The sequence below is a fragment of the Convolutriloba macropyga genome, chromosome 3, assembly GCF_964194025.1.
Source record: "Convolutriloba macropyga chromosome 3, txConMacr16.3, whole genome shotgun sequence".
Lineage (NCBI taxonomy): Eukaryota > Metazoa > Xenacoelomorpha > Acoela > Convolutidae > Convolutriloba > Convolutriloba macropyga.
In genome coordinates this window covers 60,392,553-60,408,000 of record NC_134470.1, presented here as the reverse complement: position 1 = coordinate 60,408,000, position 15,448 = coordinate 60,392,553, and the positions used below count along the sequence as shown (strand labels likewise).

The 15,448-nt window shown below is 35.2% G+C and overlaps 1 protein-coding gene across 1 annotated transcript in view; it reads right to left on the bottom strand.

The window, feature by feature from the left end:
- LOC142336331 (uncharacterized) overlaps positions 1-13,639 on the bottom strand; it is a 47,386-nt gene extending 33,747 nt beyond the window's left edge. The window contains exons 1-4 of the mRNA XM_075385084.1: positions 13,537-13,639; positions 12,942-13,140; positions 7,899-8,158; positions 3,827-3,991 (exon numbers count right to left, since the gene is read on the bottom strand). Coding sequence (XP_075241199.1) covers positions 3,827-3,991; positions 7,899-8,158; positions 12,942-13,140; positions 13,537-13,635 — 723 coding nt within the window. The 5' untranslated portion in view covers positions 13,636-13,639. The remainder of the gene's footprint in view (positions 1-3,826; positions 3,992-7,898; positions 8,159-12,941; positions 13,141-13,536) is intronic.
- Positions 13,640-15,448: the final 1,809 nt, after the last annotated feature.

The following is a 15,448-nucleotide window of genomic DNA, read 5'->3' as shown; positions in this document are numbered from 1 at the left end:
GTAGTTTCATCACTCTAAGCACTTGAAGGACTACTAAATGCAACTAAGTACCTCAATGAAACTTGATGCCCGCTGAGGTTTACCTGTTTATCCCGTTTTGAAAGCTCAAAGTCATGAAAAAAGGTGTGAAAAAATCTAACAAAAATAAAAAAGACAGAGCGCCAATACAATCCAATTTTTGAATTGTAAAAAACCAAGAAAAGGCCAATTATAGCCCCAGCTATCGCTGTGTGGTTATTAACAAGGACGATCAGTAATGTGCGCTTACACAATGTTCCAATCCATAAAAAATAAAATTTCAATAAATGTAAATTAGTTTCTGGACGAAGCGTATCCTGGTTTATGAATTCCACATAGTTATTCAACTTTGTAACGAAAAAGGCGATCAACCTAAATAAAAAAATTGCTCTACTCTGTTTTTTATCTTAAAAAAGCTGGAGTCGCAAAACATTTCTACTAATTTAAATCTGTTGTAATTCAATTTCAAGTCTCTTTGAAACAATTTTAGATTATAAGAGCTAAAAATTATTGAAAGAGGTCGGCCAAAATTTTAAATAAAACCTTATGGCGTGAAAAGCAAGAGGAGAGAGCGTCGAAAAAAACTTGATTTTTCAAGAACTAAAATTTTTTTCAGGAGGTTTTCAGGTATAAAGCTTCTAAGTGTCCATAAAAAATAACGATCGTTGAAAACTGACCTATCAAAGAAAGGTTAAATTCACATAATGTTTCGAACTCCTGCCCACCGATCCATTAAATTGTGATTTGCAACGCGCAAAATCTTGTAAATAAAACCATAAAAGCCCAAAGATGCATGCCATTTGTTTGTCACAAGCACAGAGCACGGAAAAAATTATAAATAATTTTTTTAAATTGTTTCCGCTCAAATTTTTCATACAATTTTTCTTGTTAATTAAAATATACCATATCCAATCTATTCAATCCGAACCGTTTCTATGGTAATTTCCTCAAATTTTTAAACTTCTGGTCAAATTCCTAGTGGTGGTTGATAAAAAAATTTTTTCCTGGATCTTGCAACATGAAACAATGTGGAATGCAATAACAAGAATGCAAATTCAAAGAATTTCTTGAATGGAAAACTTACACTTAGATCGGATTTTGAATGGATTGTGAAAACCATTTGGGAGAAAATTCTGATAAACGTTGAAAAAACAGTAAACATCAATTTAAATTGCCGGATGTGAACAAAAACCTACTAGCAAAATTTTGCTCAAACAATTTTCTCACTGTAAAATTAGGTCAAGAAAACTCACGCCACAAAACCATTCGCTTTTTTGCCACACTTCTTGCTTAAATCCCACTTCAATTTGACTTCAAATATCATGAAAATATTTGAACATAAACCGACAAATGTTGGAAGAATTGCTCTTGAACGACAGGGGAGGCAATTTAATTCAGGGGCTGTAGCCTAGATCAGTTTTTTATGGGTGCAAAAAAAACCTATCCCCCGCCGGGTTTCGAACCACTGACCTCCCGATCCACAGCCACAAGCACTAACGACTGCGCTACAGATCCCTTAACTCTCCTATTCTGCAACCGATTTTATATTAGCTTTACTTCGTAGCAATAGAGATCACTCAAAAATGAAGAACGAAAGCGTGAAAAACCATTGAGAAGTCAAAGAATGTTCTAGAAGAAAAGCGCAAAATTGTCAAGCAAAAAACTTGCATAAAAAAGACACATAGGTTTACAATAATTGCTATGAACTTCGTTCAAGAGCAATTAAACAGATCAAAACATAGCCGGAAGAATTCTGGAAACAACTCGAAGTCGCAAATTCCAACAAAAATCTCTACAAAACAATAAAATCCGGAACTTCCCAACCATTATTTGGAGAAATTTTATTTACATCTTTTGCTGGATCAGTCACCAACCCAATGCTTCGCAGAGAAACAATAAAAAAATAAGTTAAGACGAAAAATGTAAAAATACAAATTTATATTAGTCACTTTCTGGCTAGCATTCTTGCCCTGTCTAGCTTTCAAGAGTCAATTCATAGTATATAAAAAACAACTATAAAACTGCTCTTAATTAAGAATTGACCCAGAAAAATTGACCGAGCTTTTTTGTTTCATTTTTAGTTTCAAAATGTTCTCACTTAGCGTGCAGTTTCAGTTAGATTCTAATTCTATACTTAAATCAGCTTCTAAATTGAAAAATAATAAGCATAATACCAATGTCAGCAAGCAAACACTCGAATGAATTTTTATGCCTTAATGCTCAATGACTTAATTATCGGTTTATCCCAGTTTCTTTTGATTTTTCTCTTTTGCCTTTGAAATTAGTCACCACATTACGTAATTCAAAGCGTGAAAGAATTTAAAATCCATTCAGTTGAAACAGTGAGTGATGTAAGTCAGAAGTCAAACGTAAAAATTGTGACTTATGTAAAACGAAAAACGTGATCAAAAGGTAAAGCGAATTAAAAAACAGCAGGACAACTCCTGACGTACAATTTAAGAATTTTCAATGGCTTAACAAAAAAACGAGAACTAGCGAGGACTATGAGTGAATTGGGAAAAACATCTCTAAAAAATCAGATAAAAACAAAGTCAATGTCAAAATGCCGCATGTGAGAAAGAAACCACCAGCGAGAAAGAGAAATTTGGTTCAAACAAATAACTCGGCCTAAAAAACAGCAGGACAACTCCTGACGTACAATTTAAGAATTTTCAATGGCTTAACAAAAAAACGAGAACTAGCGAGGACTATGAGTGAATTGGGAAAACCATCTCTAAAAAATCAAATAAAAACTGAAAGTCAATGTCAAAATGGCGCATGTGAGAAAGAAACCACCAGCGAGAAAGAGAAATTTGGTTCAAACAAATAACTCGGCCTAGAATAATAAATGGCCTAGAATAAATGGATTGTGAAAACCATTTAGAAAAAAAATCCGATCCAAAAAATTTTTTAAAAATGTAAAAACCAAAATGAAATTGCCGCATGTGAACAAAACACCACCAGCGAGAAAGCGAAAAACCACTAGCGAACAACGTTTTCTCACTCTACTTAAAAATTAGAGCAGAAAAAATTTACGGCGCAAAACCACGCGCTTTTTTGCTCCACTTCCTGTTTCGGCGTGACCAAAATCACTACTCCAATTCGACTTCAAAAATCATGAAACTGTTTTGAGAGATATTTAAAAAAAGACAGCGCCTCAATACAATTAAAATTCTTTGAAAAAAAAGAGCGCCTAAATGATAGACGTTGAGAGGCCGACGGCGGCTATAAGAAAAAAAAACATACAAAATTTGCTCAATATTCCTCAATTTTCTTTGGCAAAAACAACTCAAAATGAAAATCAATCAAATCGAGAGACAACAAGTGCTAGAACATCTGATTTTAACCACAAAAATCCCCAAATGCTATCAAAAATTGAAGAATACAAAAATTGCTGAAATCTTAAAACAAGACAAAATGGTTTAAAAATAGCCGGAAATTGGCACCAAAAAGTGTAAAAGTTGTAGTTAAAACAAACCAAAACCTTTCAAAAAACCTCACGTGGTTAAAATTTTTCTCGCTTAGTGAAAATTTTATCATGGCTACGTTTCTCGCTCTCTCATGTATTTTGTTTTTACGCATTTCCCTTCCTGTTTCAAATACACTTCAACAAAGTTACCGATCAAAAAAGACGCTCCACCAATACTCTTCGACTCGTAAAAAGACAGCGCCCCACTACAAGCTGAGAACTACAAAATCTTAATACAGAGTCCGAATTTAGTAATCATCTTGCTCTAGAACTTTAACATCTTTTTCTTAAAAATGCAAGCCAAATTTAGTGATCGTTTGCTTTAGATGGAACTCTTACATCTCTCCGTTTTCTGTGGAATTCGATCACATGAGATGCTAGTTGTTCAAATGCGGAGAAACACCGCCCACATAGTTGACAAATGAGGTATGGAATTCCGTGAGATGTTTCCGAGTGCTGCTTCATTTCTGCCACTGATTTGAACCTTTGACTGCATTCAGTGCACTAAAAGACAGAACTTTAGCAAAACTAAGTCAAATAGGATCTTCTAGCCGATGTCGCCCTCTTAAATCGCTGCCATTTTCAATTCAAGCAGTCGAATGCGTTTTTATCATAAAGAATGGGATAGCTAATAGGTGTGCCCCTAAGCACGTTAGAGCAACCGGTTTATCGTTACGTAAAATTCGAGTTTCTTAAGGCGATGTCTTTCACTTCAATTCACTGAGCTCTAAGAAGCTGAATAAAAATTCAAAAAGTAAAACATAGCTGGCAGATTGCCACAAAATAACCGCAATAGCTTCGTAAATCTGCAGTTTCAAAAAGATAGTAAACGAAACAGACCAAAAAAGAAACCTCTTTTTTATATGCTGAGATTCTACATTTTGATTAAGAATCTGTTTAACTTATTGCTGCTTATATTAGCTGCCCTCAAATACCCTTCAATTAGAATGACACGCACTGACTTGACCTTATCTCTTCGAATTGAAGTAAAGAAAAGTCAAATTCAGAGTGAGTAAGTCATTTTTGAGAGTGGGGTAAGACACGTCTGACCAAAAATTGAAACACGCCAGTGAACAAAAAAATTGCTCTTATAAGAGTGAAAAATGACGTCACGCTCGCAATTCAGTTGAAAGTGCATCAACACATCAACAAAAAGCAGGTTTGAAGTGATTGTGACGTCATATGGTCGTAACAAAAAGCCTGTTGACGAAATAAAAAAACATAGCAGGACGAGTCCTGAAATACAATACAAAGAATTGAACGAAAAAACAAACCTAATGTACCTGACCAGCAGATCAATTGGACAATCCCAACCAAAAAGACAAAATCTCAAAAGTTGAGAACCCAAAAGAATCAAACAAAATAGACAAAAAAAATAATTATTGCTGAAACTCTTGAAGCTTTTAACCTGAAGCTTTTAATGACACAATTCAAAATTAACATTAGTTCACGCACAAGCTTTGAAAGAGATTATTTTACCACTAAAGGTAGATAAACTCGAGAGATATGACAAATGCTTCAAAAAAACTGAGAAAATCAAAATTTAAAGAAAGTTCCTAAATATCGCTGGCAAAAACTTTAAAACCATTTTTTATCTCTGGAATTCTGTCATGTAACCCATCTGTAAGACTTAGAAAAGCTTCGTGGGACAGTAAAAGGTCGTTAAACTCAGAAAATGACAAAGAATTCATAACATTTGTAAAAAAAAATCAAAAATTGCTAAGATCGTGTTATTATAATCTTCAGAACTCTTTAATTGTCTCCGGAGACTATGCTTTATCCCTGTTGCAATCCTTGAATAGCTTCACTGGCTCAAAAAGATCCACAAAATTGTTACATAATAATTTTCAGAAAAATGAAAAAAAAATTAATTTTATCAAGATATTGCTGAAATTCGTGTTATTAATGTATTGATAACCATTCCATTACCTCTATCAATTATGCAGTAACTTATTATCAAACTCTGAAAAATTGCAAGTTTTATTTTAAAAACCTGCTAAAATTTGAGATATTAAAAAATTCACAACCATTTTATTGCCACTAGAAACTATGCAGAAACATACTTGCAAACCTTATAGGAGGTTCCCTGGCAAGTGAGAAAAAATGATAAATTTACAGAAATTAAAAATTGCAATTTTTCTTTTAAAAAATTTGTTAAATGCGAAATACTAAAATCTTGAAACACATTCCCCATTACAAAACTATGCAGTAAACTATTATCAAAACCTACAGGAGATGCTTTGGCCATTGAGGTTAGAGAAACCCAAAAATTGACAAGAATTTTCAAATTCTTGAAAAAAATTCTATCAAAAAAGCTGCTAAACTTTGTGATGTCAAAATGTTGAAAGCCACTCCAATACCGCTAGAAATTGTGCAATAACCTATTATTAAACCCAAGAGGAGGCTTTTTGACACCGGGGGGTGAAAAACCTCAAAAAATGACAAAATCTTTCAAAAACCTTGAAAAATTTGTTAAGAATTTGTATGAAGTTGCGCGTTTACGTTTGGAGCACCAAAACATCTAGCTCTAAAAATGGCCACAAAACGTAATTACCTCATGCCAAACACCATTATAAAACTTCACAAAGCTCAATTTCAGACTGGGCCAACAAAAAATTGGAGAAATGACGAAGAAATGTGGAAATTTGCAACATTTTGGGCTCAAAAACTCCTAAAAATGACCTTATAACCTTGAATTACGGCCTTCCTAGTAGCTTCACCACCCTAAGCACTTGAAGGACACCTAAACGCGGCTAAGGGCCTCTAATGAAACTTGATGACCGCTGAGCTTTACCTGTTTATCCCGTTTTGAAAGCTCAAAGTCATGAAAAGGTGTGAAAACATCTTACAAAAATAAAAAAAAGACAGAGCACCAATACAATCCAATTCTTGGATTGTAAAAAACAGCAGGACAAGTCCCGACGCAAAATTTAAAGAGTTTTCATTGACTAAACAAAAATTAGACATAGAACGGACTATAAGTAAACTGAAAATCAATGTCAAAATGCCGCACGTGAACAAAAAACCACCAGCGAGAGAGAAATTTGTTTCAAAAAAAAACTAGGCCTAGAATGAACTATGAATGGAATGGTAAAACCGTTTAGAAAATAAATCCGATCCAAAACATAAAAAAAAACAAAAAAAAATAACGTGAATTGCCGCATGTGAACAATAAAACCACGAAAGCGAATTTTTGTCCAAACACGGTTTTCTCACTCTATTTTAAAATTAGACTGCAAAAATTTTGCGCTGCAAAACCACTCGTTTTTCACACTATTTTCTGTTTCCGCGTGACCAAAAATCATAAAATCTGTTTCCGCGTCTTCAAAAATCATAAAAATGTGTGAACAGATCTTAAGAAATAAAAAAAACATAGCCGGAAGAATTGGAAATCGAAGTTGAAGTCCACTTAAACGCCATCTAACTACTCATCAGAGAAAGCGCGCCTCAACTAATTTAGGATTATTTTGAAACAAAAATTTAAAACAAAAAGTAAAAACAAGACAGTCAAACCTTTTAAAATATGATAAATCTGATCAAATTTTGTCATAAATTGAGATCCCGAAATAACTATCTCTGCCAATATTTCTTCATCAAAACAACTAGTACCTACTAAATACTTGAAGCCAAATCATGAAAAAATAAGCTCTGACAAACAACTTGGAATAAAAAGTGGAAAAAGTTAATATTTTTTTAATAAAACAAAAGTACATAAATCCAAAGAAAAAATCTTTTCAGCCATCAGGGTATCCGGGTGCTCCCAAAACAATAGGAAAGTCATAATAGGCTAAGAAGCTTGTCTAAAATAAAAAAGGAAAAACTGCAAAAAATCAAGAATAGTATCAATTTTCGCCATTTTTTGTCATATTTCTCAACAAAAGCTTCATATCCATAAAACTGAACCCACTTGTTATCTAAAATTAGCCCAAAATCAGCAAAATACATGAAAAAAACTCCGAATTAGCATAAAATTCATATGAATTTCCATACCTTCAAAATCACTACCGAAACCAGCCTAAAAGTAAAACAAAATCATAACCAAACCTTTCAATCAAAAAAGTTGGAAAAAAACTGCTTTAAAATGCTGCATGTGAACAAAAAATTTTGCTCGCTTAAAGAATTTTTTTTCACACCTCAATTTCTCGCTCTCTAGATATGCAGCGAAATGAACAAAAAACCACTCTCTTTTCGCTCCACTCTTCATTTTTTCATGTGTTTCATTTCCTGCTTAGAAATTCACTCCAATAAAATTTATTTAAAAAAGGAAGTCTACAATACTCCTCTTCGCGTCGTAAAAAAGACAGCGCCCCAATACAATTCAAACTCTTTGAATTGTAAAAACCAAGAGAAGGCCAATAATAGCCCCATCTATTGCTTTGTGGCTATTAATCAAAAAGATTATGGCGTTTACTTTTATTTTGGTTCCTTCGGGTAAAAGCCTGCTACTGTTCAATATAACTTGATTGCCTGCAACCAATTGGGCTTCTCTGTCAAACGAAGGCTGCTTGGCATGTGTCTCTTCTGCTGTTGCTTCTGCATTGTTGTACGTGTGAGATTGTGCACTGCTTAAGCAACCTGCTGACAGAGCTCCTGATGCTGTAGAAGGCACTGACACGATTTCTTCGATCAGCTGACTCGGAATCACAGGTAGGGAATCTTCAGCTATCGTTACTGAAAAAAAAAAGAAATTTGACACTGCAAAGTTGACTCTTTCCCATTATCTCCCACCGTTGCGCCCTGTGGGGATAGAATCAAAGCTCTTTTCTTCCCTCTATTATAACACTTATTTCACAATGGGGGCGCTTTTTATGAGTAGATATAATGGGAACTCACGTTCAGATATCTTGTCGCACCTGGTACTGTGGCCGACTAGGTAACAAGTCAACAATTTTGCATTGAAACGACACACGACTACAGTAACTGCTTCAGAATTCTTTCGAGAGCATTTAGAAAAGAGCTAATTTTGACGTATAAAATCTTCACCTTTAATGGCCGCAATTGGAATAAACATAACCAAAAAACGTCGGGAAAAATTCTCTAAAATAAGCAGCGGTTGGCTTCTGTAATAACCAGCTGGGACTGAGAGATGCTAGCATTAGGGGGTGGGGTGAGAGGACTTCAATGGAGTGCCGGTGTAAAGCGATGGGGGTCTAGATCGACAAATAGAGGAGGGTGGACAGGGCGAGAGATGGTGGTGGGTTGAGGGGTGACTCAGAGGGTCAAACTGTTAATATTATGAACCGCCCGTCACACGCCAATGAGACTGATCCTTATTAAGATAATGTGACAAACATCAAAGGAAACACAATTATGAACAATGAAAAAATCAAAATATTTATGAAAACTTGTAGTATCAACGTCATAAAACCAGTCAACATAGAAAACCACCCAAGATTAATTTTCGTTTCACTAGAAAGAAGGAAAGAGCTGTCGTTAGTGACACCGAGCTCAGCAACAGAAATAAGGCAAAGTGGAGCAAAATCCATACATTCCCGAACTTCTTGAAATAAATTCAAAGGCATAACAGCAATTAGGTATCAAATCAAGCATAAGAAAGCATTAATATTCCTCTTTTGGAAGTCAAATAGACTTTTGTTCAATGAAATAAAGTTAAAATACTACAAGAAGTGCAAAAAATGCAGGCAACACTAACAATTTATCGAGAACACAGTGCCGAAGCCATGCAATATATATTCATTTGGCCTCATTTGAACGTAATTGGGATCTGTCATTAGCAGAATTATGCTACAAAAATTACTCTTCCGTAACAGACATGCAAAAAATGTCAAAAAAACAGCGCTCCAATATCAATAGAAAAAATTGATGTTATAAATCCAAACTGTTAGAAAACTATACTTTCTACTACTGTGCGTCCACCAAGAACACTTAATTTTTCCAATTTTTTTTAAAAACAATCTAATAAAAAATTCTTAAATTGAACAAAAACATACCCGGCAGATTGCCGGAAAATAGCCGCCGTTGATTCCAAAAAGCATGATTGGGATTGAACTAATAGAAGATATTGAAAAAAGATTTTTGTACAAAAAAATTTTTTAAGTCCGATTTATTTTTATGGCATTTTGTAGTTGAACATACTTCTGTTTCTTAGAGAGAGGTTACAGGGGCTACTATCAATACCAATAAGCATAAGAGATGGTAACTAAGACTTATAGGAACGACGTTCAAATAGCGGGCATCTAAAATTGGGCTTTATGGGTTTATCCTGTTTCTATTTCTGACTTCAATTTTTTAAACTGACTCGGTTCATTTTGAATTGCTTTGCTGAGCAACTGATGTTCAAATTCACTTTTAGCAGAATGAGAGAAGAGAGAAACTAGCCTACAGAAGTCAAACAGATTTCACGCAAAATGTCGAAAAAGCGGCAAAATGGTAAAGCGAAAAAAAGTTCGACGAAGTAAAAAAAAACATACCAGGACAAGTCCTGACGCACAATTCAAAGAACTTTCATTGACTAAACAGAAAACTAGACCTAGAACGGACTATGAATGGATTGGTAAAACTGATTGGTAAAGATCTGATCCAAAAAACCGAAAAAAAAAACAGTAAAAATCAAAGTGAAATTGCCGCATGTGAACAAAAAAACCACTAGCGAGAAAGCGAATTTTTGTTCAAACACCGTTTTCTCACTCTACTTTAAATTTAGAGCGAAAAAATTTCACGTCGAAAAACCACTCGCTTTTTCGCTCCATTTCCTGTTTCGGCGTGACCAAAACCACTACTCCAATTTGACTTCAAAAATCATGAAAATATGTGAACAGATCTTAAAGACAGCGCCCCAATACAATTCAAATTCTTTGAATTGTAAATAGGAGCGCTATAATAGCCGGCAGAGAAGATAAGGGCGGCTACTAATAACACCAAAACTGAAAAACATAACCGACTAACGTCGGGCGAATTGCTCTCAAACGACCGGCGGGCGGTTGTCAGCACCTAGCCACTGTTTAGTGAGGTTAGCTTTCGCTTGATTGAAGAGGCGTGAGGCTAGGGTAATAGACGATATTATCACGCCACATAACAGCCGCTGAAGTCAACAAAAGAGTTAAGGAGAGAGAGAGAGAGAGTGCGAGGTAAAACGTGAGCTAGAAAGAGAAGGAAAGAAACGCCAACCAACACACACACAGAGAAAGAGAGAGAGAGAGAGCTAGAAATTTTTTCCATGAGATTCTAGCCTTGTTAGTAACTAAATCATATAAAAAACTGAAAGTGCGAAATTCAGAAGAAAACTTTCCACATTTCGCAGTGACGAAAATGTTCAAAGAACATTTTTTGCCTCTGGATTTTTGTCATGTAACCCATCTGCAAGACTTCAAAAGCTTCGTTGGCCAGTATTAATCGTTAAACTCAAAAAAGGACTCAAAAACTGCAAATAAAATGACAAAAATTTCAAAAATTGAAAAAATCATAAGTTTTATTAAAAAATCGATAAAATTTGTGATACAAAAAGTTCAAAACTATTCTATCTTAATGAAAATTGTTCAGTAACCTATTATCAAAGCCTATACGAAGTTTCTTGGGGCTGGAAGAACTTAGATAATGACAAATTTTGAAAAATTTGAAAAAAAAATTCAAGTTTTATCAAACAATTGCTAAAAATCGTGATGTTCATATGTTGAAAAACATTCTATTACCACTAGAAACTATGCAGCAACGTATTATCAAACCCTTCAGGAGGTTGTCTGAACCCTGAGGCTGAAAAATCTTGAATAATGAAAATATATGTCAAAAAATTTTTAAAATATAGCAATTTTTGTCAAAAAAATGCGAAAATTCGTGATGTTTAAATCTTGAAAATGATTCCATTACCTCTAGAAACTACATAGTAACCTATTATTAAACCCTCGAGGAAGTTCCTTGGCTCTTGAGGCTGGATAAACGTAAAAAACGACAAAAACTTTCAAAAACATTGAAAAAATTTGCAAAATTTATCAAAAAAATACAAAAAATTCGCAGTGTTGAATTGTTGAAACCATTCTATTACCATTAGAAACTATTCAATAACCTATTATCAAATCCTTGAGTGGATTCCTTGACACCTAGGGCTGAAAAAACTGACAAAAATTTTTAAAAATCTTGAAAAAAATTGTAAAAATTAGTATAAATTTGCGTTTTTAGCTAGCGGTTGTTCGTCAGTAGCTAGCCACGGGTGGGGTGAGGGTGCACGGGGGTGCCGATGGGGGTGGCGACAGTCGGGTGGGGGGGGGGTGGGGGGGCAACAGGGCGGTGGGGGGCAATAGTGGGGGGGTCAGCAGTGGGGGGTGGGGGGGGGGTGTCTTCAACCTCTAAAAACCGCTGTTCACACCATAAGTATAAGACTCCAAAACTGTTTGAGCTGAAACAGAGCTAAAAGGCTCTAAGAGCACTTAATGCCCGCTGGGCGCTACCTGTTTATCCCGTTTTTGACGAAAAGTCAAAAGCGTCAGACGAAAAATTGGTCAAGCGAAAAATCGCATAAAAAAAAAGACCGACACGACTAATATAATTGCTACAAACTTCGTTTGAGAGCAATTAAAAAAACATCAAATATCAAATGTTCACAAAGACTTTAAACCTTAATGCATTCTAGTGGTGCCATTCAGAAATCTCTACAATGATTATATCAATCTGCCAAAATTGACGGGAGCAAAAAACAGTTGAGCTATTCCCTTCCCTAAGGTGCGGTCGGAACAATTACCAGAACATTTATTTAGCATAATAAAATCTAAATTGGGTAACAGAGTATGGAGTATTTTGACGTTGAGTATATTGTCATGCAGCCGTCCTGAGTAACTCTTTCCGTTTCTTATAGGCAGCAGTTTACATACACGTTTATCATCCTTGTACATAGATACTTCTCTTGTAAAAACATTTTCAATCTCTCAAGTTCGATAGAATTTCCGTTGAAATCAAATCCATTTTGTCAATTGCGTTGAGGGTGCACAGACAAAACAGACAACAGTCCCTTTTCTAACAATTCTTTCTGTTCTCTAGGATAACCGAGAATTGATTAGCATAGCATTGATTTCAACAAGAATCTCTAGCAGGGATTGGAAACTAATAAATGCAATAGCTTAATTTTGAAAATGAAACAAGAAATTAATAGCTCCTTTCCCAACTTTTTCAGAAAGAGAAATCACAAAGAAAACAGGAGTACCGCCGCTAACGTTTGCCTCCCCGACTAAGAGTTATTAACCAGTTAAACGTTTTCGTTCCAAAAGACAATCGTGTTATGAAAAATGGAAGTTTTATTCTCCAGATTTACCACTTCCTTAATTGCAAATCAAATTTATATCAGTTAAGCGATAACTGATTACATCAACTGATTTCAAAAATTGAAGAATCAACAATCAATTGCTAACTGCTGATCAGCTTATGTTGTCGAAGTCCTTAGAAAATTAGGCGTGAACACCTTTGGTTCTACGTCACCATCAATCAGTGCAATGAATTGACAAATTACCAGAAGTTCCAGCCGAAACCAGCTGTTTTTTAAGTGGGCTAGGATCATTATGTGTTCCGATCCACTCCTGAGTTGCGACAGGGAGTTCTATCTGGATAACTTCTTCCTGTGGTAGATTGCCATTTCCACTGTTTCGAACCTGTGTACTAACTTCATCTTGAAGTGTCTGGCTGTGTTCAGTTTGAATATGATAATGAATCTAAATCATACACATTTATGGAGAGAAATGGAACCAAATAAAAAATATAATACTTTTTGGGATCTATTCTGTTTTGGCCACCCCAGCTTAGTGGGCTTATATTCTTTACGCCCCGGCGCATGTGCTATTTCTTTACATAGTAACGTGCTAAATAACATATAATTTGTAACTGGGGGCGCGTATAAAAAAAACATTGGGGGGGGGGGACAGAGTAGATCCACTTTTTGGATCCTTTCCGTTTGTGCCTCCCAGCTTAGTGGGCGCATATTATTTGCACTTCCCAGACGCACGTGAGATATTTTTACGTAACGAATTATGTAATAGCACGTGCTCTGTAACTGGGGGGCACAAACGGAAAAGATCCTACTTTTCATTGCAAAGGAACCTGACACTTACGTCTTCCAATGTTTCAAATATGGTGCCGCATGCCTCGCAGCAAAAGTAGGTATCCGACGGTAGTAATGTTTTTAGCTGCTGTGTTTCAGCTGCCAACATCTCCATCTAAAAATACTATTGTTGTAGCTGCGAAACAGACTGGTCGGGGGGTTACCCCAGCAAGACTTTGGTTTCTTCTCCTCAACCGGTCATCTAGTAACATATTAAATTTCAGTAGTACATATATTATTTTTAGGACTCTCACAAGTGTGGGACATTTCTCTTTCGTATTTCCAGTTTTGGGTCAATAATTCAGTTGACTCTGAAACTTCTCGGTGATCGCAGCAATCGCATGAGCAGATGAACGTCCAAGTGCATCTCCTCTGATTTGCTTCAATAATGGTAAAAGTAATTCCACGCGATTTTAAGCAGAACATTTTCCAGTCCAGCCGGATCACTTACGTTTACGAAAGTTGAAAGCAAATTTAATCGATAAGCTCTTATGTGAAAAAAATTTGAGCCTGGCCTCTCTTTTTATCTTGGGCAGAGCGACAGAATTGATTGAACTTCTGTCTGATGTCGAGATTTCTAAGTAATCAGTATATACAATATCGTATTCGATAAATATGTTGAAGTAAAAAAAATTAAACAAATCTCTACCTATTTTAACTAACATCTTCAGAAAATTACTTTTATAAAACTAATGACAAATTTACAATAAAAAAATGAATTTGTTTGTTAAAATGAAATTCGTGTTCTGAGATCCTTTGTAAATTCGAATATTTAATAACATAAAAACATGTATTTTCACACTTAAACTTTTTAGAACATAACCGACTAACGTCGGGCAAATTGCTCTCAAACGACCGGCGAGTGGTTGTCTTTGTCAACAGCTAGCCACGGTTTAGCGTCCTCAGGGCGCTACCTCTATCCCGTTTCTGTATACGAAAGACATATGAGTCAGACGAAAAAATCGGTCAACCGAAAAATTACTTTTGAGAGCAAAAAACAATGGTTTCCTAAAAGTGCCTGTTAGATCATTAAAGATAAAAAACATGTCAACTATAACTCATTGATAATGAGGATCAGAGATGGTGACATTACGCCACATAACAGCAGCTGAAGTGCGGAATCAACAAAGAGAGATAAAACGTGAACGAGAAAGAGAAGGTAACGCACCCCAACCGAAAGAGAGAGAAGGAGACAGGAAAATCTTCCATGATTGCATTCGAAACTGCAATTGCTAGTTTTCTAACCTTGTTAATAAATAAATCATGTAGAAAAAAACTGAAAAAGGTAAAATTTAAAAAAAAGTTTTGAACTCCGCAATAAAAAAATCAAAACAATTTTTTTGTCTCCGAAATTCTGTGAAGTAACCCATCTGCGAGACTTAAAAAGTTCGGTTGGCCAGTAATAGTCGTTAAACTCAGACAAAAAGTATTGAAAAAATTTGGAAAAAATTGCAAATATTAACAAAATCCTGCTAAAATTCAAGACATTAATATCTTAAGAACCATTTCATTGTCTCAAGAGATTATCCAGTATCCCTGTTTCAAGCCTGAAATAGTTTCCATGGCTCATAAAGATCAATACGCTTGGAACATAAAAATTTTCCAAGAATTTGAAAAGTTTAAATTTTATGACTATAAGAACTAAAAGTTTTAACGTTTTTAAATAATACTGAAACTGGAGTCATAAAAATTGTTGATCACAGACCCACTATCTCTAAAAACTATGCAGTAGCTTAATATCAAACCTTGGAGGAGGTCCCAGGGCCTCTGTTGCCGGAAAAAATCAGGACCATGAAAAAATTGCAAACATTTTTAAAAATTGCTTAAATTCGTGATATTAAAATCTTGAAGAACATTCCATTACAACTATAAACTACGCAGTAACGAATTATCATGCCCTAGAGGAAGTTCCGTGGCCCTTG